General features: G+C 44.4%; 1 protein-coding gene across 1 annotated transcript in view; it reads left to right on the top strand.

Annotated features, from left to right (window-relative positions):
• The first annotated feature begins 18,168 nt into the window (after positions 1–18,168).
• The window catches only part of Uggt2 (UDP-glucose glycoprotein glucosyltransferase 2), an 88,487-nt gene continuing 81,668 nt past the window's right edge, over positions 18,169–24,987 (top strand). Inside the window, exons 1-2 of the mRNA XM_051195220.1 lie at positions 18,169–18,410; positions 23,053–23,135. Coding sequence (XP_051051177.1) covers positions 18,250–18,410; positions 23,053–23,135 — 244 coding nt within the window. The 5' untranslated portion in view covers positions 18,169–18,249. The remainder of the gene's footprint in view (positions 18,411–23,052; positions 23,136–24,987) is intronic.

Raw genomic sequence — 24,987 nt, forward strand, 5'->3', positions numbered from 1 at the left:
CTTCTTAAACTTGTGTGAGCGGAGTCAGTGGAAGCCCTTCTACCCGCTCGCCTGAACTCTGCCTTTCACTAAGCCATGTGGGCATTTGTAGATATTATTCATTTGTTTCCTTTGGAGTCTCATTATGTCTTTCAGACAGTGTCTCAAATCTGAATTTATTCATCTTTTTTTTTCTTCACAGAGGACACAGAGACAATAAGAAAGCTAAGAAACAAAAATACAAAAGCATAAGGAGCCATTCTTTCTGAAGTAGAGGGCTGTTAACTACTTCTAATTACCAAGTCTGATTACATATATTTCTTAGTTCTCAAATAATTAGCATTGGACAATTCTTTGAGGGGGAAAAAAAGAGCAACATTAACCCTGTCCTGTGCACATTCTCTAAAGTCACTTTTTTCCTGTTGTTTTATTTTGTGAATACATGCGAACCTGTAATAACTTATTTACTGAAATGAAGACTTGTATCCCTGGAGGTGTCCAGGGTTTCCCATGTGGCTGATGAAATGTGCAACTTTAGTTTCCAGTGTTGTACTATGGAAACAAAACTTTACCCACAAAGGAGCTTTTAAACAAAACCTATGTATTAGATAAAGTACAAGAGAAAGAAAAAACAAGCAAACAACAAAAAGGATGCTGCATTTGATGAGAGAAATGTGCATTGTCCCGTGGATACTGCGTGAGCATCCTCTAAGTGTGAGGCAGACTTTGAGTAGGCTTTAGTGGAGTGCACAGTGAGGAGGACTGGACTCCCACCTAGGAAGAGCCTGCACACGTCCTGCATAGGAAAAGACTTGCAGGCAGAGCCTATCATTTTCCCTCTTAAATTTTCTGGGATTGCCTACGGGAGGCCCCTGCAAGATAGGGCCCATAAACATTCCATCGAGAATGGGATGGAGCCTATGAGCCCTGCCTGTCCCCAAGAATATATGAGCGATTGACATTTGCTGGGAGGGAGGGAATTCTCCTCTGCGGTGTAGCCATCCACGAGTTGTCCAAGCTCCTATAACTGCAAGTGGCACTTGGTTCCTTTGTTTCTGTCAGTGCCCCATTTGGCTAAGTGTGTGGCTTATTGATGTCTTTTCAGGAAAAGTTCACAGAACATCTACCCACTCGTGGGCTGTGGGTGATGAGAGACTTGGAGGAATGACAAATTGCAGAAGTAGAAACTAGAAAGAGAAAGACTTCAACCCAAAAAGTCAGAGAAGGCTCGGAGAGAAAGGAAGCATCCAGGCTCTGGAAGAGTAAGAGGGTTCTACTCATCAGGTAGCACGGAGGTTCTGGTAGCCGCTAAAGCAGAGATGCACAGGCTCAGAGTTAGGAAGGGGAGACGAAAGGTTCTGAAACTGATGCATCCTCTCGTTGGCTACAATACACAATTTGGAGGACAGAAGAAGGATGGCATTATAAAATAACTGTCAAACTGCTTGTCTTGTGTTCCAGTGGCTCAGCTTTTCCTCCAGATAGACCCAGCCACTCATGTTGATAATAAATAAATTACAGGTACATACACACATGCATGCATATCTTCACACATGTACATGTGTGTGCACACACCCACATATGTGCATACACACACCGTCCTGTTGTTCAGTAGTTCAGTTGGAATTTAAGACAAGACAGCAACATCCTGCATCCTCTACCAATATTTCCTGTAAATGCGTATGACATTGCTGTGCCCTGTCTCCGGAAATCCCAAATATCAGTTAGCTCTGGACATTTCAACGCCCCTCCTCCCTGTCCATTCCCTTTGCCTGTGCACTGCTGGCCACTGCCTCTCTACCCTATTCCCTGTTTCCGGATGTTTTCTTCCAAGTGTGTCCTCTCTGTAACATCAAGATCTACCTGGCTCCCAACTGTTCTGTTTTTCTCCTGAGCTGCAAAGGAGCCCTAGTATATTCAGCCAACACAAATAAACAGGGGGGGGGGGGGGTGGATACAATGGAGAATAGGAGAGGAGAAAGGAAAGAAGAGGAGGAAAATGAAGGGGATAAAAGAAGGCCCTTCCCTAAAAATGGTGTTGGGGGCCAGAATGTACTACAGAGCAAACAAAGCATCGCATTTACACTTTCATCAGAACCAGTCTTTAAACCACATTCCGTTCCAGCCACAACTGGAACACTGGGGAAATGTAAAGAAACTCAAGCCATCAGGGCCCTCGACACACTGATTCATATTCACTTACGTTGCTATCTTTCCCTGTTATCTGACTTCAACTTTAAATCCCCCAACGGTCACCTCTACTATCTTTCTAGGTTTGTTAACTTGTCTTTGAGATTGGGTTTATTTTATTTTATGTGTCTGTGTGTCATATGTGCTCCTGGTGAGCGCAGATTCCCTTAGAGGCCAGGCGGGGCGCCAGATATCTTGGAACTGGAGTTGTGAGCCCATAGGTGCCAGGAACTGAATACAGGTTTTTGGGCAAGGGCAGCAAATGGTTTTAATTGCTAAGCTGTGTCTCCAGACCACATTCCATTTTGTTATGCCCCGTTCCCAATGCCTCTGCTGCCTGTTAATTTCAGCCACATGCATCGCTTCTTGTTGACTTTCCCCTTGGGTGAAGTAGTCAGGCAGACTATGTTTTGAACATTCATGGGTCAACCTGCACAATGAAAACACAGAGCACATAAAACAGCTGTCAACAACTCTACAAATTCTGTCTCTTGGATTGAGACCACAGGATGCACCTGCAGATAAATGTTATTGTGTCTTTTTCCCCCTTTGCACGTACCTATTAAGCAAAGAGATATTGTAGCCATTGATTGCTACAAAGTCTGCTAATAACCAACGGCATCAGGTGCATGCAAGTAGAAGATGCTTAAGCACAACCAGCTGCTGCCAGGAACCATCCCCCAGAGCCTCTCCACCCTGATTCTTTACTCTTACAAATACAGGAGACAAGAAAAGTCGGTGCAGAACTAATGTAAAACCCAGGGGGCAGAAAGTAATAGGAAACTCCACCACTTAAGCCTCCTGGATCTCTGGAGAAAATCACTTCTAAATAATTACACTACATTTTATTAGCATCATCTCCTCCACAGCCAAGAAACACATTTTTGTTTTTATTTATTTCTTTTTACTAATAAACAAAAGAGAAACCAGAAATAGTAAAATTAAAAGAGCAAAGCTTGCATTATGTGTGGATTAGATCACAGTCAATCTTTTTTTTTTTCTTTCTTTCTTTCTTTTTCCTCCCTAAAATCACTCACTAAAGAATCAATGCAACTATTTGGAAATAAGTAATTCACAAATTCAAGCGTTTTCTAAATTAACAAATTCTAGACAGCTGCCATGGAAGTCTTCTCTCTGTTGCTTCTCACAATTGCTTCTAGTTTTGTTTTGTTAGAATATTTTACTGAGCACACTTACAGGAGCAATGGCTGTGAAGTAACTACAGCACTGTGTGCATTTCAACATCGCTTATAAACATTTCTTGGCAGCTGCCATTCCTAAAACGCCATTCACCGGCACAACTTGAATTATTAAGAATACCAATGACATCTTGGAATTTGAGGATCGCCGATTAACGGGGTCTTTTTAGGGGATGAGAAGGAGGGAGAGAGTATGTGTTTACATTCCCTGACGGAAGAAAAGTGGTTTTAGGTGATTGGAGTAAGATCTGAAGAAAAAAAGAATTAATAGGATCTTGATGGAAACTGTTAATCCATACAGAAATATTCTCTCTCTAGGAGAGGATCTGGGTCCTGTGCTATTTGGATATACTTAAAGTATCTACAGGACGAGTAAATGAACCAATGGGAGGTACCCTCATTCAGATCACAAGTAGTAACAGCAATTTAAAAGTGACCATGAGCGCGGGAGAGTTGGACAGGGGTTGGGAAGAATGGGAGGGGTGTGGTGGCGGTGCTCACAGATGAAATTCCAAAATCAAAAAAAAAAAAAATCCATTAGAAGGGTGACCATAACCGAGGTCCAGTGTTTACCTCGAGTTTACAACAAGGCTCAAGACAACCACTCTCTAGCCTGTGTACCTTTGGCAGTAGTTCTTGGAAGTAAGCCCTGCAAGGAGATGACAGTGATCTTAGATGCAGGACACTCTGTGTATCTGTGTTCTTCTGCTTCTTGCTTGGTTGGTTTGGTGTGGGAGCAAAGGAGAGTAGTGGGATGTGGTTATCATTTTTATTCTACTGAAAGCAACCCATGTGACAATGCTGGAATCTAACCCAGGTCCTCTGGAAGAGCAACCAGTGTAGCCACCGAGCCCTCTCTCCAGCCCTAACACTTTTTCATTGGACCCTTGGTTGATATAACAGGGCTGATGCCAAAGGCACGCGGGCTAGGTAAAGATGCTATCGAGCCTGACTGAAAAATTTGAGATAAATACTGTGAAGCACATCCGTGCATTCTTCCAAGCAGTGTCTTTTTAAAAGCAAACCCTTCAGCATTTCTCTCTTTCAATTTCATTTTCCACGTAGATGCCATGAATGCTTCCAAGGTTATTAAATACAATGAGGCAGTGGCTCCAAGATCCAACTCCAATGCACAAACTGACTTAGCAGAGCCCATTCTCTGTGGAGAGATACCATGCCCAGCCTAGATACAGGGGTGTTGGGGTGGAGAGGTACCTTGGTCCTGCTTCAACTAGATAATGGAACAGACTTAATAGACTTCCTAGGGGAGGCCTTACCCTCTCTGAGGAGCAGAAGGGTGGAGGGAAAAGAGTATAGGGGAATGGGAGGAGAGGAGGGGAACTTGGATTGGAATGTAAAAAATAAATTAAAAAAGGAGAATTTAAAAAAAAAAGACATAGTAGTCTCTGTGTTTGAACTATTCTGTAAGGAATGTTAAGAATCAGATTATCTTAAACTTTTGTCTCATTTGCTAGTAGATCACTTCAGCAAAATATTCACATTGAAACAAACTTGTTTAGAAATTAAATCCTTCTTTGCCCCCAACATATACTATTCGGAGTAGAATTCGAGCCATTAGCAAAGAACTTGTTTGATCTTCAGACTTAAATATTCACACATAATCCTGTTTATCCTATTTGCATTTCAAATAATTAATTTGCATAGCTCCTAAACTGAATGTCTTTTTATTAATTTTTAATTACTTTTAATTGTGGTAGGATGTACATAACATGAAATTGGTCTGGTCTTGAGTAAGTCCCTTGACCTCTTCTGTTTCTAGGAGCTCATTAACAGAATTTGAAACTGGTGATTACAGTCTAACTTTTCACACTCAGGGGTGTGGATTAATCAGGATTTCTACATAATATGTAGGTTTTGAGGACTCATCTTTGGAGGTTAAGAAAGCTCTCAAACATTTGCTTTGGGATATTACGTAGCTATCTTAAGACAGCAGATATGGCTGCTGCACAAAATGCAACAGATGTGTCCAGATGTTTGAAAGAATCCACACTGCTTGAGACATTACCACATCACAGTAAATAGCTTCGCGTGTCCATCATGTCCCATCAACAACCCCACTCCTGGTTCTGATTTATTCTCATGCTGGACTGCAAAGAACACAGAGCTGATCTGCTTCACGCTCCAGGGAAATAAGGAGAGTGTGAAGTTTAGCCATCCGTCCTCAGGAAGATCAGAGAACCAGGCACAACATAGACACTGTATTTTATTTTTTCATGTTTGTTTTCTGTTAAGTCTGCAGAGACTAGCCATGGCTCTGATGGATAGGCATCAGGGAAGAAGATGCCAGCAGGACATGCCCCCTGGGAAACCGGAAGTGAAGAATCCTCACTTGCTCCTAGGTACTTGCTGACAGATCCTTAGCGATCCTGCTGTAATATCTTCAGCCGTGTCTCTATAATCTTCTGTGCCTTCTGTGACTCTATTGCTCTTCCTTGGTGGCCCATGGCTTCAGGTGACGTTCCTTTTCCTGCTTATAAGAACACCATTTGTGTTATGTACTAGATAAGGACCCAAACTGGTAACCTCGTCTACACTTGGTAACGCCTGGAAAGGTTCTGCTTTCAAATCCAGTTCAGAATGTCTTTCAGCGGGAATGCCGTTTTTCTCATCATGGAGAGCGACCTGGAAGGGTGTCCTGCAACGGCACTGGTAACTGGCTCACGTAGCTGCGACCTCATAGAAAAGAGCCTGCGGAGAACTTCTGACGTTTAGGTTGCACAATCTGAAATCTTCTGGGGACAGAGCCTCAATGAGAGATTGCCTGGACCAGGTTGGACTGCGGGCACGTCTGTGAGTGGTTTTAATTGGGCTACTGAGGTGGAAAGGCTCGCCCTGAATGCGGAAGCATTGTTTCCTGGGCTGGGACCTCAACTACGAATGGAAAAAAAAAAAAAAAAATGAGCATTTGCTCCTCTTTTCTCTGACTTCCCTAAGTTGTCCATCGTCGGGGCATTTTGTCAAAGTAATAGCAGTTACTTTGTTCCCCTGGTAACATCGTGGGCTTCTTCTTTTAAAGTAGCTCAGCTCCAGGCACTGACTGCTCAGCCTTCTCTAGTAGAATATGATTGTTCTGATGAATGTGGAACTCTTGCAATGTGCACAGAGCACTCAAGGCTGTTGTTTCTACGTCTCCTGAAAGTTGACCAATGAGAGAAACCTCAGTATGTGACGGCTCATCCCGCGCATCTGCCATCGACAAGGAAGAGGATTCAAGACAGCCTCAGGCACACCATCACCTAGTCACTTTGATTGACACGGGACCCCGTGCATGTGCGAGAGAAGACCTGTCAGTTTAATATACCAAGAAAACTCTGAAATATGCAATAAAAATTACACAACGTGGAGATTTGTCCAATAACCTAAAGATGGAAATTGCGGAAGTTATACATACGACAAATCCAGTCTGCCAGAGGTAAACAGAGAGGTAAATATGACATACAATTCAATGGTTCATAACTATCTGCATGTTAGTGTTCCTTAGGGAATCATAATTTTTAATTACCTGATTATACACATTTAAATTTGCATATATATTATTCTATTAGTTCAGCTTTAAAGACTATGTATGTAGTATATATATATATACATATATATTTATAATATGAGAAACATTTTAATGTGTATGTGTCTAATTATAATTGAACACAAGGGAACCCATAATGATTTAATAAAAGGAAGAAAAAAATCAAAAGCCCAAAGCAATAAATCCATTTTAATTATGTGTGCTGTCTTGTGGCTACAGATTTTATATACATATCCACTCATGTGTGCCTTTTATATTTTCTGTCAATTTTAAAGCTGCTTCTTTGATGTTTTATAATTATGTCTACATGCAAATCACCACAGTTGAGAATTTTGCGTCCGTGTATTAATGCAGAGGATATAAGATGCTCATTTGCACTATTGAAAGTAATTTTTAGATATTTGTCACGGTTGTGTTCATTGTGAATGGTCTCGTCGACCCTGTGATTAAATCCCTGTAACTTAAATACTCTTATTTAAAATCATGAAAATGATATGTTGTTATACAGACCCAATATTTTTTGAGGAGAAAGTATCTAACTGATGAAGGACTCTTTCGCCTAGCAATTTGGGATGCTATAATCAGAGCGTGGTTCATTGTATTTCTTGAATTATAAATCAAATACTGATTGCCTCATAATGTTCAGTTTTAACTACAAGTAAAATGGGGTTTTTGTCTTAGTGCATTTGAAATGCATGAGAATTTGTTTCTAATAGAAGTGTAAGACTCAATCCTGATTTGCTTAAAGCTGAGTATAATATTAAAACTTAGTCAATGTGTCCCTTCCTGAGCCTTCTGGAAATTCTGCGCCCATAAATTGCGGAGATGGGTCCAAAAGTAGCAAACAGAAGGGTTTTACTGCCTGCTTTTGCTTAAGTCTGGTGTGGGCTCCATTTATCCATGGCATGAGAGAGCCACCTACAGAAAGTTAAGAAAAAACTCTCCTACGGTAAGAACACGAAGGCTCCTAGTGGATGTTTGTGGAGAAAGAACGCTCATTGGTAATAATTTGGACACTGTACCGCATGCAGCATGAGCTTGGAATAAACAGGAACAGGGGAAGTTAACTCTTCAGATGGTTGTAAGATTACCTTCTCATAGGATTAAGTAGCAACAATGACATTGGCCATGGATATACACACTGCAAGCACTGGATCCACACCGTTCACGGCCCTAGCTCATCTTTGAATTCGTTGGCTCCATGATCTGGGTGATGGCTAATTTTATGTGTCAACTTTTCTGAGTTAAGGATGCCCAGGTAGCTAGAAAAGTATTTCTGGGCGTTTCTGGAGAAGACTGTCTTTTAGACTGAGAGAAGAAGACACACATTCTTTAACCTCCATGAAACCACAAACCAGTGTCTCTTCCGGCAATTACTCAAGGGCTAGATGGATAGATATCACTCTCGGGGCCTATGTAATACTAGTCAACAGAAGGCATGGCTAGGCTTCTGAGGAGTACCTCAGGCTTTCCTGCGTGCTTTTGAAGAGAAACCCACGATTATTATCCCAGAGCCACATGTCTAGCTCTCCACACCATCATGGAGTCCTCAGAAACCCCTCAAGCTCAGTGTCACCACCTGGAAGAGGCCGCAGGCCGGTGGGTCGTCACTCTTACCTTAACCCTTCCCGTACCCTTCCGCCAGACTCCTAACCCTTGAATTTTGTCTACCTCCTGGAAACATTGCCTCTGAAACTCAGTTTGTGCAACACTGAGCTCACCCCCATCCCCCTGAACCCTGTTCCAGACCCTTCGTGAGTGGGCTACATTTCCCGGGTTGTGCCTCATCGTCACCCTAATTCTGCTTTGCTTGCTTCTTACCCTCCGGCCTGTACCATTTCTTACCTGAGTTATGGACATCAGTTACTCTTCATGGAATGGGCTCTCAGCTGTGATTGGTAATTAATCTACCTCCCACGGTACACCACCTTACCACCTTAGGAAGTGGCACAGAAGTGTGGCTCAAAAACTAACAGTAAATGTATTATGCGAGCGGGCAGGTAAGCAGAGAGAGGGGCATTCACAGACAGGAAGGTTAGGAGTGACGTGCCTTTCGTTGATCTTGGAAAAGGTCACATGATATCGGAGGTATGAAAAATTCGCTGAGACATGTAAATTGAAGGTAGGGCTTTCCTGTATTTTTTTTTCCTTCAATAAGAAGTTAGTTAAATTTTAAGTGATTATCTAGCTGTCCTTCATATCAGGATTGGGCAGCTGCTTCGGGTCTTTGTAAGCATGGCCATAACACTGCTTGAATTGTGTTATGGTCTAAACTGTTCACCATAAACCACCAGAAGAAATCCTCAATCCTTCTTATTTATCATTGGCAGTTGGGATCTACTGATTTGATGTTTGCAGATGTGATAATGTGCCACCGTCACCACTGAACACTTCCTCTTCCGATGCCCACTCTTTTGCCGCCACACGAGGCAGTTTAGCAAGACGGAGAGACAGACAGAGACATTGTGGGGCCTAAAGCATCAGTAGGCTGAGGCAGGCTCAACTGTGTGCCCGCTGGAGGGACTGTCCGATGCTCCGAGCCTGGCTGCTTTAGAGACTAAGCAGAAGCCAAACACTTACATATAGATCCAGACAAGGCAGCCGAGAAATGGGTAGGAGAGAGACAGCTCCTGAATCAATGGCAGAAGAGATTCTGACATTTCAAATTAAAGTGACCTCAGACATAAATTTAGGTAAGAATATGGTTTAAAACTCCAAGCAGGATTTAATACCAAGTCCCCACCAATGGTCCCACCAGTTTGGGAAATTTATGAAGAGAGACGTCTGCTACATGAACATTAAGCGTTGATATGGAACTTAAAGACCAGTTTAGGGAACACCTTTTAGTTAACTATGAAACTGGTGAACGTCCAGAATGGATATACAATGCAATCCACTACAAGTTATGATAGGTAACAAAATATGACAATAAATTGTAACTGTAGGTTTTCAAATGCCATGGCTGCTGTAAGCTAGGTATGCAGAAAGTGTATTAAGTGATGATTTTGGTGAATGTAATGTCATCAATTATTATGAATTTTATACCAGTTAGAAGTTCATCTAAATCTGTGCAATTACATTGGTTTTTATTTTCACAGCAGATCTCTAAGTCTCCATAAAGTGGCACAGTGGCGCTTTTATCTTCATCACTGTCCTATTTGTTAATGTGATCATGAAATGCACTAAAATACGAAAGTCCCTAGTCCCTGATTCAATTAGCAACATTTCAGGGCATTTATTACCCTGGACGATTTTTAACATACCATTAGACCTTTTAAAAAAACAAAACAAACATTTGAGACAGAGCCACCCTGTCTAGCCCTATCACTGGGTATTTGTTTGCCAATACTGGTGGTTAAAATTGTCAACTTGATGCAACACAGACTCATTTGAGATGAGAGTAACAGTTCAGAGATCCTTCCAGTCAGACAGGGTTAGAGGCAAGTCCGTGAAGAACTGCCTCCAGTCAACGTAGGAGGGCTCAGCTCACTGGCGACAGCCCATTGCAGAGCAGGTGATTCTGAACTATGTAAGAAAACTAGCTAACTTTAGGACAGTTTGGGAGTCACAAGTGCATTCCTTCAGTTCCTGCTTCAAGTTCCTGCTTGAGATCATGCCCCGGCTTCCCTCATCTGGAGGTGAGAGAGGGAGTCAACCTTTCCCTCCCCTCAGTTGCTTTTGGTCAGAATTTTCTCACAACATGATCAAACTATAGCGTGCACCCATTGCCTGGCCTCTCTGAGATGTTCCTAAGACCTGCGGATTCCTAGACTTGCTATACAAGTTGACTCTCTTTAGAGGGTTGCATCTGAGATGTTCTGAATGCCATATGATTTCAAATGAAAATTCCCGGAGGTATGAGATTAAAAAGGCCAGTTTAGACGGAGGCGGGACAGCCTTGTGGGAGGGAGCAGACCACTAAAACCAAAGATACTGTGTAAGGACAAGCAGCCTGGCCCACAGGGGGAAGCATGCAGAAAACCAGGATCATAAAAAGGCGACCGGCACCCTCGTCTCCTGTGCTGTGGTAACTGGGAGGGGCGAGTGGCCTTTGGGCAGAGCACACAGTCTGTCAAACAGAGCTGAGCAGCTCTAGGTTATCGTCTAGAATTCACTCACAGTGAATTAAAAACGGATGGCATCAGACCAACAGGGAGAGACAAAACAGTACAAAGGAAGTGAGAGCCGCCACCAAAAATGATCGCAGGACCTCAAAACGGAGACGAAAACCAGTGAAAAGGTGGATGGAGTCGGCTGACCTTGTAAAATCTCTCGCCGTCTCTCCATCCCTGCACCCCACTCTGACATCTCCAACTCGCACGGCAAGGGAGGTACAAATCCCCTCTGATGTGGCCCTGGCACTGCCCCTGTCCTTGGTCACATCCTGTCCCTTCATCTGGGCTGAAATAGAAGATGAGGAGAACAGGAAGAATGAATTGTGCTGATATTCCTTTAGCTAGCCAAGAATAATGGAGCTTTGGCTTTTGAAGTGGAACACATTGTTATTGTTGTTCACATCAACTGCTGGGTCGGGAGACTTTTAAAAAAAATGACATTCACTGGTGTAAATCTTCTCGTCTCATAATATTTGATATAACTTAATTTTAGACATGGTTTTTAGCACATCCAGCTGCAAATATAACAGAGCCAAGATAATGATTCAACAATAAATGCTGACAGTTTCTTCTTTAGGATTATAGTACTATCTGAAGTAAAGGCCCTTCTTTTTTATTGAATTTTATAAAAAATATTTTTATTTTACATATCGATCCCAGTTCCCTATTGCTCCCTCCCTCCCTCCTTCCCTCCCTCCCCCCACCACCCTCCCCTACCCTCCCCCCTTTTTGTGCAACAGGGTTCCTCTGTTCCTGGAACTCACTCTGTAGACCAGGTTGACCTTGAACTCAGAAATCCACCTGCCTCTGCCTCCTGAGTGTTCCGTTACAGACACGCACCACCACCCTCAGGCATCAAGGCCCTTCTATTTTTTTTTTTTTAATTTTACATACCAACTCCACCATTCTCCCGCCTTCCCTTTAGCCCTCCCCACCCCCCCACCCCCATTACACTACACATTCACTCCCTTGGAGAGTCAATGAAGTCTGGCATATACTAAGTTGGTGCAGGACCAATCCCCTCCCCCTGTGTCAAGGCTGAGCAAATAGCAAATGGGCTCTAAAAAGCCAGTTCATACACCAGGGATAGATCCTGGTCCCACTGCCAGCCCTCCCCAAAAACAGCTCAAGCCACATAGCTGTCACCCACATTCAGATTCCCCAGCTGTCAGTCCAGAGTCTGTGAATTCCTAGGGACAGAGAAGGAGAGCAATAAAAGAGGTATCTTGGTAGAGGGAGCCATTATGGGTTTTGGGAGAAGCCTGGTGCTAGGGAAATTCACAGAAATCCACAAGGATGACGCCAGCTAAGACTCCTAACAATAGTGGGAGAGGGTGTGTGAATGGGCCTTCCCCTATAATCAGATTAGTGACTACCTTAATTGTCATCATGGAATGGACATCAGGTAACTGATGGTCTCAGATGAGATCCACAGCCAAGCACTGGGCTGAGGTGTAGTTCGGTTGAAGAGAGGGAGGAGCCAGGGGCGATCCAGACTGATAAAGGCCCTTCTTAATTGCAACTGCATCTTCAAGCAGTTAGCACTGACTTTCTCCAACAAATTAAACTCATATTATACTACTTATTTTAAGCTAGAAGATATTTACTTGTAGCAGACAATCCTTTTACTGATGTTGCCTTCCAAATGGTCTTTGATCTTCTAGAATCTCAATCCATGCCTTCTTTCCAGACTGTCTCTTAAAAAAGATACTTAAAGAAGAATGTATAAATGAGTTTTGACATGAGTCTCTACCTCCCTGCTGTGTTTCTTAATCATACAATCCCAATCTTGTCCAGGGAGTGAGAGAAAATATCCCAGCTGTATCTGTTTCCCAGGACTTGCCTGGGGAGAAGTGATCATGGAGCATTGAACTAGTTAGCAAACACTGAACTAGTTAGTTAGCAAGCCTTCTGGGGAAAGTTGTATTAAACATAATCAGCTCAGTTAGGCATCCAAGTTTTATCTTTTGCTTTGGATCTTCCTTCTCCATCCAGGAACATACTAAGGATGTCTAGAGATACAGCCACCAGCGATGAGGAGGAGGTTAAAACCCACTCCTTAAACATGGCCAACAAAAAGCTATCACTTTGAAATTCCATAAAAACATATCTAGTTTGGTCAGGACAAGAGTAAGAATATCTCACTAGCTAAAGCTATTCCTTATATAATTATTAGAAAAGGCCTATCTGGTCAACTGGGAAGTTAATTCTCTTTTTCATTACTGGGATTTAGCCCAGGGCTTCATGTTGGCTAGAAAAGACCTCTGTACCAGTGAGCTGTATTTCCAATCCTCCATTGAAGCTATTGTTACAAGCAGTTTTCCTGCCAGCCTGGTCCCACAGCCGCGCCAGCCCTAAATAACACACAGAGACGCTGTATTAGAAATAAAGTGGCTGTCCTGTTACTAGTGTTTCTTATTGTCTAGCTCTGTCTTAAATATTAACACATTTCTATCAATCTAAGTGTTTCCACATGGCCTTATCTTACTAGAGAGAGGATCTAGAGTTCTGCTCTCTCAAGTCTCTACATCTTGAATCTCTGCCTACCTCTCCCTGAATCATTCTTGCCTCCTAGTCCCACCTATCTTGCTTTCCTATTGGCCAACAATGCTTTATTCATTAACCAGTATGAGAAACATATTTACATAATGGCATCTTACATCAAGCTATTCTTTAGGAAGTGTTCAGAAATGGCTGAAAGACACTTAAGTAAGTGCTCAACATCCTTAGCCATCAGGGAAATGCAAATCAAAACAACTCTGAGATACCATCTTACTCCTGCCAGAATGGCTAAAATCAGAAACACCAAAGTCAGCTTATGCTGGAGAGAAAGGGGAACACTCCACCACTGCTGGTGGGAGTGTGAACTCATACAGCCACTTTGGAGATCAGTCTGGTGTTTCCTCAGGAAAATGAGAATCAGTCTACCTCAAGACCCGGTAATTCCACTCTTAGGCATATAGCAAAAAGATGCACATTCATATAATAAGAACATCTGTTCAACTATGTTCATAGCAGTGATATTTGTAATAGCCAGAACCTAGAAGCAACCTAGATGCCCCTCAACCAAAGAATGGATGGAGAAAATGTGGTACATTCACACAGTGGAGTACTACTAAGCAGAAAGACACAATGGAATCCCGAAATTCTGAAATTCACAAGGAAATGGATGGAACTAGAAGAAACCATTCTGAGTGAGGTAACCCAGTCACAAAAAGACCAGCATGGTATGTACTCACTCATATATGGTTTTTAGACATGGAGAAAAGGATCGCCAGCCTACAATTCACACCGCCAGAAAAGCTGGGAAACAAGACATGCATGGTCCTCTGGAAACGGGAAGGGGACAAGATCTCCTGAGAAAATTGGGAGCATAGAGGGAGGGGAGAGGTGGGCATGAGGGAACAGGAGGATTGAGACAGGGAAAGAACGGAGGAGAACAAGAAGAGATACCATAAGAGAGGGAACCATTATAGATTTAAGGAGAAGTCTGGCACTAGGGAAATGCCCAGAGATCTAGAAGGATGAACTGAACTAACAATCTAAGAGGAGAGGCTGCTCCCTTAAATGCCCTCCCATGATAATGAGATTGATGACTACCTTAAACACCATCCTAGAGCCTTCATCTAGTAGCTGATGGAAGCAGAAGCAGACACCCACAGCTAAACACTGAGCCAAACTCCTGGAATCCAGTTGTAGAGAGGGAGGAATGATGGGCAAAGGGATCAAGACCAGGCTGGAGAAACCCACAGAAACAGATGACCTGAATAAGGGGGAACTCATGGACCCCAGTCTGATAGCTGGGAAACCAGAATAGGACTAACCCATCCTGAACGTGGTGTTTGTTAGGAGGACTGGGCAGTCTATGGGGCCTCTGGCAGTGGATCAATATTTATCCCTAGTGTACAAATGGACTTTGGGAGCCCATTCCACACAGAGGGACACTCTCTCAGCCTAGGCACACGGGGGAGGGCCTGAGCCCTGCTCCAAATGATATGACAGACTTTGAAGACTCCCCATGGAAGGCCTCACCCTCCCTGGGGAGCAGAAAGGGGATAGGCTGGGGTTTGGGGGGGGGGACAGGGGATGATGGGAAAGTGAGGGAGTGGGATTGACATGTGAAACAACTTTGTTTCAAATTTAAAGAAAAAAGTGTCAACTAAAGTCAGTCTTTTAAGTATCATCTTCAGAGATGAAGCAGAAGGGGGACAAAGGTCACTATCTTGTACTTCCTCCATTATGGAAAGAAGTATTGTCTTCAATTCAGAACTACTTAGCTGCTTAAAAAAAATAACCTTGATCATCTCGAAGATTAAAATTAAAGGCACAGTGAGATATCAGCTCACTTTTGAGCGGATACAGAAAAATTGGAGCCCTTGTGCATTCACTCACTCCCTTTCGGTGCGAACGTGAAGCAGTATGATCACTCAAGAGATCAGTGTGGCGGTTCCTCAAAAATCTAAAAGTAGAATCCCCTGTGAGGTCCATCAACTCCACTTTGAGATGGTCCCAAACAACTGACGGCAGGATCTTGAGGAGATATTTCTATGCTCAGATCCACGTCAGAGTTTTAACAAGTATTAAAATGAGGGAGAAACTCAAGTTTCCATGGAAGGATGAACCGACAAAATGTCACGGCATGACAGCAGAATATTGGTCAGCCCCAAACATGAAAGGAGTTCTGGAACATGCTAGGGCATGGGGAAAGCTTTAGGGAGTTAGGCTAGAGTAAAGCAGTCATGGGATGCTTGTATGATTTTATTCATGTGGTTACCGGGAGTCGTCAACAGAAAAAAAAAAAAAGAGGTTGGGGAAGGGTTATCAAAGTGGCAAGATGGGAAATCTTTGAGAGCCGTTGCATAACAGTGGGAATCTGCTCAACAACATCTACTATAAAAATTACCAATTTTATCTTACAAGTATTTTGCCACCAAAGATGGTTTGGACTCACTAGCTATGGGCAATGTAGTGGTTTAATACCGAATTCCAGGTTCTCAGATCAACAAAATGATTAATCTGAAAATGTACTGTAGTTCATAGCCACTCATTGCTATGTTAGAGTCACTGAAGAGAACTGCCAAGACAGGGGCTGGGTAGCTCAGTAGTAAAACTCATGCTCAGCATGCACAAAGCGCTGGTTCAGTGCCTGGGACTCAAAGCACACAAATGGAAGCTGGAGTTACACGTGTGTAGCTTATCAAGTCAAGTGTGGACTTGCTGGCCCTTAAAAAACTCTACACCATTATTCATCTGCTTATGATTTTGACATAATCTTGCCTAGAGAGGAGATATGACAAATTCTCTAACTTTATGAAACCTCCCCAACTGGAATAAGGTGTAAGGATGCTTTTGTGTATGTAAAATATTCCAATTAAAACTTGAGAATGGGGCCTACTTTACAACAAAGGATGTCTGAAAAAACAAAACAGGACATTTGAAAAAAACTTCATTGAAACCCTGAGACTTCATTTATGCTCAGAGATTAAGATTCTTCTTATCTGACTTTATTCTCAACACAGTACCACTATAACCAATAAATGCGCATAGCCCACTCAGCACCTTAAGAGGAATCCAGGATGATTTATCCCATGAAGCACGTTTCTTCTTATAAAGAACTCATTAATCACCTCTTCCACATATAATGAAAACTGCTATCAATTTTTCTCTCATAGTACCCTGAAGTGACTAACCTGGAATTGCATTTCCCTAAAAAAGAGAAAACGCTGAAGTATAACTATGTCTCTGAAGTGTGTACAGCTAGCTCATGGCCAGTCTCTACCAAGGGCTTATCAATTCTTAGAGCTTATTGATCAAATTTTATAACTTACTGATTTTAGAATCCTTAGCTACTTTGCTGACGGAAGAATGCTCCCTTGGTTCTTTTTCTGTCTGCAAATGGTAATTACTTACAGGAGGAAACCTGGAGGTCACCCAGTATCTGCAGAAATAAGCCTAGAGATGACCACTGTGGGGAGATGTTCTAAATTCACTTAAATTTCTGGGAAAACACCTTAAGAGATAGAATGTGTAAGTACATGAATAGTAAGTGAGTTCAGTTTTCCCCAAAGTTAAGTAGTGTGCCCACTTCTCCCGGATGCGTCCTACCGAGTTTTATTAGTGTCTGGCTGTCTGGCTGGTACAGCAAGTCGAGTAATTTTGTTTTTGTTTTTTGTTTTTTTTTTTTAAGTAAAGATTGGCATTGTCTGAGATGTGCTCGCATCTAAGGCTCTTCCTAACATTTCCCTTTTTTCTATCCCACAGTTTCAGCCAAATATTGAGAATTAAAAAAAAAAATACACGTAAATGATTCACAGTCTACCTTTTCTGGGCATTTCTTCAGAACATGGCCTTGTATGGAAAACTAAACTCATGAGGGTAAATAGAATGTTGTCTCTGCCTCTCAGGGTCTGTCTGTCTGTCTCTCCCTCCCTCTCCCTCTCTCCTCCCAGTATTGGCTTGTGAACAGATGGGACACACCCACAGCGCTGTACAGGGATGGAGAGCAAGGGCTCTGCGGCCCCCCTGAGCTGCTTCTCCGCTCTTCCTCCCATCCATTGCGGGTGTTGATCAGCTGCCATCGTTTACAGCAGCGGAGCTAAGTGCACAGGATTCACCTGGGCGTCCCGAGGGGCTGGCAGTAAGGAACACCCTTCCCGCATCCAACTTGCCAGGACGGGCTCCGGGTTGTGACAGCCACCGGAGCCCACCGAACCCTCAGCTCGGGCGCGGTCCAGCCCGAGAGCGGCGAAAGCCTGACACCCACAGGCTGCGCCCGGCTCTCCAGCGCTGCACGGGAGTGGCCCGCGGCTTTAGAAGATATTTTTCACGCTTGGTGCCACACACCCAGGTGATGCTGGGCGGGAAGTCTGCCCTCAGCGCCTCCACCCTTGCAGTGTGGGTCACCCGGGAGTCCTTGACTCCCGAGCCCGGGGCGTCTCCTGTCACCGTCACGGGCTGCAGGGGCACGGGCTGCGCACGCAGCGAGCGTCCCAGGCCTGCAATCCCGGGACCCCTGACCCGGGCCGGCCGAGTTCCCGAGCTGCGGCGTCGGCCGGCGGGGTCTCCCCACACCGATCCCCCCCCCCCCAGGACCTCGCCGGCCACGCATGCGCACGATCGCGACCCGCCGGGTAACGGACCGCGGCTCGCCGACCGGAAGTGGGCCGGGCGCACGGGGAGCGGCGGACTGCAGCGCGGCGGCTCGCGCTGACCTCTGCGCGCCATGGCGCGGGCCGGAGCCGCGGCGGAGCTGCGGCCGCTCCTGCGCTCGGTGGCCGTGCTGTGCCTCGCCCTCCTGGGCGCCACGGCGGCGGCGGCGTCCAAGGCGGTGATCGCACGCTTGGCTGCCAAGTGGCCCGAGACCCCGGCGCTGCTGGAGGCCAGGTGGGTCCCCTGGGGCGTGGCGGGCGGGGGGGGGACCCTGGCATCTCCTTAGACGACCCCCGCGGCCAGGTGCTGCTCAGATGCCGCGTCCCCTCGGACCGACCGCGGTCCTCCCTGCTCAGGCCCCGCGCCACGCGGATGCCTGGTCCCCTGCACCCCAGCGTCCCCCAAGATCTGCCGCCCTTTGGGACTCCGCTGTCTCCGAGGCCCCAGGCTCCCCGCGCAGAGTCCCTCGGCGTCGGCCCCAGCGCCCCTGGCCCCTAGGACCTAGGGTCCCCTCGGATCTGGCGTCCCTTGGCGGCTCCCATTAGGTGGCTTCTTGCTCCCTGGGTGTCCCCGGGCACCTGGGGCATCACTGCTTCATGGCTGGGGCACACAACTCTGCCACCCACTCGCCCACCACCCCTTCCCTCCCGCTTAGGATTTTAAAAACTTCTCCCTCTCAGTTCGTATCCCTGCGCGTCTTACTGACACGCAAGGCGGGGTGTGGCGTTTAATGCGAGCACTCTGCAAAGTTCTGGCTGGATGATTGCGTAACTTTTGTAGTTACGTTTTTGTTTTGTAGCTCAGCTCTTCAGATGTACCCCAGCCCTTATGTGTGGGTGTGTGGGTGCGCGTGCACACACACACACACACACACACACAGAGAGAGAGAGAGAGAGAGAGAGAGAGAGAGAGAGAGAGAGAGAGAGAGAGAGCGCCTCGTCCCGGGGGATTTGTTACTTATTCTATGTACTTACCTTGCAGACATATGTACCAGAGTTTGCCCTTCCATGCTCTGGTAAACAGGAGTAGAATGTTGCCTCTTGTGGCTCCTGGTAGCAAGTCTTTGTAATCCTTGCTGAAGATCATACATTCATGGGTTTGAGACCAGCCTGAGGCTACAAAAGGGATACTTTGTCTCAATTTTTAAATAAAGTTTTGTAACTGCTTTTATGTATTTACAAAACATCCTCACCACACAATATTACATTCTATTTATTTTGTTATAAGCAGCAATTTTTATTAAATGCATTATTATAGCTTCCTCTAATCCACAGTGTCTCCTAGGAGTGAGTAGACCTGGTTGATCCCACACTTAGTTCCCAGCAGCCAAATTTCTTTTTTAAATTGTTAGTTGCACTGTCTTCGTTTTACTTTTTGCATGCCCCAGATTATCATAGCTGTAGAATGTTCCTTAAAGCCTTTCACAACCCAGTCTGGTTCCGATTTGCCACCCTTGTTACTTGTGGTGTGTTAAATGGGATTACCACTAAAATATGTACACATCCTACCCAACCCCATATCTGCAAATGGCACTTTCATGTGTGTTTGCAAGACTGAGAACGTTAGGGCATTTTTAGCTAATCTTGGTGGGTCCCAAACCCATTGTCAAAAGACACAGATTAAAGTACTTAAGGAGAGACCCAGATAAAAATACTTAAGGAGAAGACAGCCAGAGAGTGAAGTTAAACAGCCTCCAGTCACAGAACACCTGGGCCACTCAAACTAGCAGGGGCATTGTGTGTGTTCCAGAGCCTTCAGAAGGGGCACTGCAGTGCCAGCACCTTGATGTTGGACGTATGGCCTCTGGAGTCATGAAGGATAAGTCTATATTGTTTGAAGCCACAAGGTTTGGGGCAGTTTACTACAAGAGCAATGGGAAATTTTGGTATCAAAAAGTGGGATTTCAATGAATCAATATCCCGAAAGTATAAGAAGTGACTGTGGAGTTGGCTAAAAGAATCTGAGAAATGTAGGAAAGGTCTATGCAACCTTGAAGAGACCATCGACACAATGGTAGGGATTCTGGTGTAGGAAAGGTCTATGCAACCTTGAAGAGGCCATCAACACAATGGTAGGGATTCTGGTGAGGACTCAAGAGTGTGGGAGACCTAGATGCTGTTATTTTGGAGAACAATGGCCTCGAACAAGATATTGATTAAAATGTGGATATTGAAAGTAGTTCTGGGAAAGGGTCAAAAGGCTGTATTATTTGAAGCAAGAAAAAAAAAAGCTGAGTCTTGTTATATACTGACAGTACTTGCTAATTTAGGTTCGACCATTTGTGATCACCGACTTGGAAGCAATGGACTTGGACAGTTACCTGGGGAGATTTTCAAGCATTGACCCCCGTTGCTCTTTGTTGCATAGGTTGCAGAATGAGGAGAGACATAAATTAGGGGAAGACGAGACAACACTTTGTTATCTGGAATTTCTCTGCCCATTTATATTGGACAGGATGGGAAAATTAAGAAACATGTGAGTTGTGCTAGAGAGCTGGCCAAGGGGTCAGGTCAGCAGCTGAGTTAACACCTTCTGCTGAATGCAGGCAGGTGATTCCTGGATTCAGCTGAAACTGGTATAGAGATAACAATTCTAGAACACTTCCAAAGATGTCTAGAGCAGTGTTGTACTGAGAAGAATAAGTATAATCGAGTTCTGTCTTACTGATGGGTCATACTTTTACCTATGGCTACCCAGTGCAAGTTGAGCATCCCAAATCTGAATCCTAAATGGTCTGAAACCCCAAATTTTGTAGTGTCAGCACTACTCCAAAGTGGAAAATTCTACACCTGACCTCACGGGACAGAATCAAAACACACGTGAAGTAAAAATATTGTATAAAGTTACCTTCAGGTTATATGCATATGAAAGAAATGTATTACATGTTTAGACTCCGCCTCTTCCCCAGAATAAGCATGTTGCATATGCAAATATTCCCAAACCTATAAAAATGTGAGCTGCTTATGGCTTCAGGTATATTCAAGTTATGAATTGCTGACATCAGATGTTTCGTATTTAAAATTCTGTACCACCCCTAACTTTTGTCATATCCTATTTAGTATTGCTTCTACTTTTAAATCTTGAGGTTTTTTTATTCTTAAAAGTCATCAAAACTGACATTTTAAAGGTGCTTTTTATGATCTTCTATACTGGAATAAATAATAGTTCATTATATCTGAAAGGTCTTAAATGACTTGGACTTTTTTTTTTTCTTGAAAAGTTGAAGACTATTTGGGCTTTAAGCCTAAAGACCTCATACAGTGTAACAGTTTCATGTTCATTTTTATATTAGTATTTCGTGTTAAGTAATATCTATGTAAATAAACAGTTAAATTATCATTCTGGCTTTAGAACTACTTTGTTTTTTTTATATAATAATAATGTTATTCTTTTAAAAATTCACATATCTAGACAATGAATTTTTGACCATATCTATCCCCTTTCCCCCCCCCCAAATCCTTCTGGAGTCCCCCCCCACCCACGCTCTCTCATTGTAAAGAAAATTAGCCCGCTGAGTATAATTAGTGCTACTAATACATGCATGGGAGTTTGGCCATCTGCCTGAGCTTGACCGGCCTACCAGGAGGAGCAAGATCCTGAAGAAAGCTGGTTCTCCTCCCTTCAGAAGCCCTCAGTTATCTGCCCGAGGCTGGGGCCTCGGGAGCCCCATTCTTATTCACGCTGGAAAGCTGGCCAGCTTGATGTTGTATGGTTTTATGCAGGCAGCCATAGCTGCTGTGTTTGAGTTCAGTGGTCCTGTGTCCAGAAGTGGGTGTCACAGTGCTCCTCCGCCCCCCTCCTCCTCTTCATTCCTCAGTGTCCCCCAACTCTAAGGGAAGTGATGATACAGCCCATCAAGAGACGGGTACCCACAGACGCTTAACTCCGTGTACTCTGACCAGTTTTCACCACTGTATGAACTTCCATTCACAGAAGCAACAGCCTGGGATGTAAAGGAAGTGTTTAGAAGGCAGGTGGACACTATGACCATTTAGCAAAGCAATAGTGAGTTCTCTCCTAGGGCCTGTAACACCCCCCACCCCCAAGGTTTATAGTGGCAGACGTGAGTTTCCTCCTGTGGAGAGGGCCTGAAATCCAATCCTAAAACAGTTCATTTACTCCCTAACATCCATGCCACTGCTGAAACAGGGCTCATCATTGCGGTGTGGAGAGATCGACGGCGGTTAAGACTCTGGATGAGTTTTCTCCTCAAACAGCCGGCAGTTTGATTTCTCCATGTATTGTGATCAAAGTCTTTGGTATCTTCAGCAATAGGGTCATATATATGACATACAGTATTTACAGTACCAGTTTTGCTGATGAACAAACAATAGGTGATTTTTTCCCCATTTACTATTTACCGTTTATGCTCTTATGTATTACCTTAGGTGTATTTCTGGTAGAGAGAAAAACAAATTATACATTTCTCTCTCTCTCTCTTTTTTTTTTTTTTTTTTTTTTTTTCGAGACAGGGTTTTTCTGTGTTACTTTGGAACCTGTTCTAGAACTTGCTCTGTAGACCAGGCTGGCCTCAAACTCAGAGATCCGCCTGCCTCTGCCTCCCAAGTTCTGGGATTAAAGGTGTGCGCCACCACTGCCTGGCCAAAATTATACATTTCTAAGTTTTCAATAATGATGAGGAAAAGCCATAAGTAATATATGTGTATATATATATTATAATCTTTTAGCATATGAGTATATACATAATTACCTCAAGTGAGAATTTCAATTTATTTTCATAATGTGTTATAGCAAATGGATATCAGTAATTTAGCATTAGTTTCAGAAATTTTGTAATAAAGTGTTATTTTGTTCTACAGTGTAATTTATAGTATGTAAACTAATTTTTGTTTTCATTTTATTCATGGGTTAACAGTGAATTTATGGCAGAAGAAAGTAATGAAAAGTTTTGGCAGTTTGTCGAAACTGTAAGAGAATTAGCGGTTTATAAGCAAACAGGTAAGTGATGTACAAATTTTAACTTGAGATTTATGTTTGTATGCATGCATTAGATATGTTTTAAGTGGGAATAATTGAATATGAATGCTGATTGCATCAGTAACCCTGAACATTACATCTGAAGCTTGGGCATGTAGCTCTGTTGGTACAGTTCTCCCCTAGAACACAGGAAGCCCTGTATTGGATCACCAGCATTGCCAACGAAACGCGGCATTCATGATGCGGAAGGAGAAGTTCAGGGTCATCCTTGGCTATACACTGAGTTACCTGTCAATCTGGGCTGCTCGAGACTATCTCAAAACAAAGAAAGAAAAAGGCCTAGATACCCACTCAGTGGGTTCAAGGCCAGGGAGAGGCCTTGTTCCAAAAGTGAAGGTGGAAACTGAGAACTAACACGTGAGGCTGTGTTACATACTTGAGGACATTAAACCCCGAGGAACATCAGTGAAGAGCTGACTGCACTGGCTCGCATATGTTAGGTTCCAGCAGAGAGGTAAAACAGCGGCCTGCCCTTCACTTGCTGAGCAAAACTTCCATTGTTTCAGTAGCATACGATAGCCTAACTCCTTTATTTTGTTAGTTATAAAGTACAGACATGTACATTCTATTTCCTAACTTTTATTCTTTGGCGATTTCACACGTGTATTCGTGAATTTCAGCTATTGTCATTCCATCCTTGTTCCATTCCCCCCCCCATTCTACCCCTGAGTCCCCCCCACCCCATTCCCCCACCCCATTCTACCCCTGAGTCCCCCCCCCGCTCCATTCTACCCCTGAGTCCCCCCGCCCCATTCTACCCCTGAGTCCCCCCCCACCCCATTCTACCCCTGAGTCCCCCCCCGCCCCATTCTACCCCTGAGTCCCCCCCCAACCCGCCCCATTCTACCCCTGAGTCCCCCCCCAACCCGCCCCATTCTACCCCCTGAGTCCCCCCCCGCCCCATTCTACCCCTGAGTCCCCCCCATTCTACCCCTGAGTCCCCCCCACCCCATTCTACCCCTGAGTCCCCCCCACCCCATTCTACCCCTGAGTCCCCCCCACCCCATTCTACCCCTGAGTCCCCCCCATTCTACCCTTGAGTCCCCCCCGCCCCATTCTACCCCTGAGTCCCCCCCACCCCATTCTACCCCTGAGTCCCCCCCCGCCCCATTCTACCCCTGAGTCCCCCCCTGCCCCATTCTACCCTGAGTTGTCCCCCTCCTCCCCTCCCCCCCCCGCCTTGTTCTCCATGTGTGAGGCACTGCACGGTGGGTTTAATGCATGTAACCAGTGGCTTCAAAGGTGCTGTCCCTGACTGGGCGGTTGTCCATGGAGAAAGTGACACAGACCGCTTCTTTCCCGCTGATGTCCCTTGGCACTCCTGGGCCGCCTTCCTCTTTGTACTGCCCTTCTCTCCTGCCTCCCCTACCCCCAGATTAAATGGCTGTTGTCTCCCAAAGGGAGTTAGAGAGTTTTTCTCCGTGTGCTCCGTCTCCAGACAAATTAGATACTTCATGATGAAAGTCGGGTTTGAATTGTTTCCCGGAGCATTTTGTGAACATGCTGAGTACACTTGGCTCACTGACCAAGTTTGGTGTCCTTTATATTACCAGTCATATCATGCTTGCTTGACTGTTCTCCACTCCCCTTACCTGCATATTGGATCTATAACTCAGCTGTGTAATAACCCACAACTTTGGAATGTATTGAAGTGCATATAGATTACAAATAGGTTTGAAAGGCAAGATTAGTTTAACCTCATCTTTTGTTGATTGCTCAGAAAACACTGAAACAGACAAAATAATTTTTTTCTTTAGCACCTTACCTAAACTTAACATATGATGATTCAGAATTGATTCAATTACACCAGAGG

This window comes from Phodopus roborovskii, unplaced genomic scaffold (assembly GCF_943737965.1).
Source record: "Phodopus roborovskii unplaced genomic scaffold, PHOROB, whole genome shotgun sequence".
Taxonomy (NCBI): domain Eukaryota; kingdom Metazoa; phylum Chordata; class Mammalia; order Rodentia; family Cricetidae; genus Phodopus; species Phodopus roborovskii.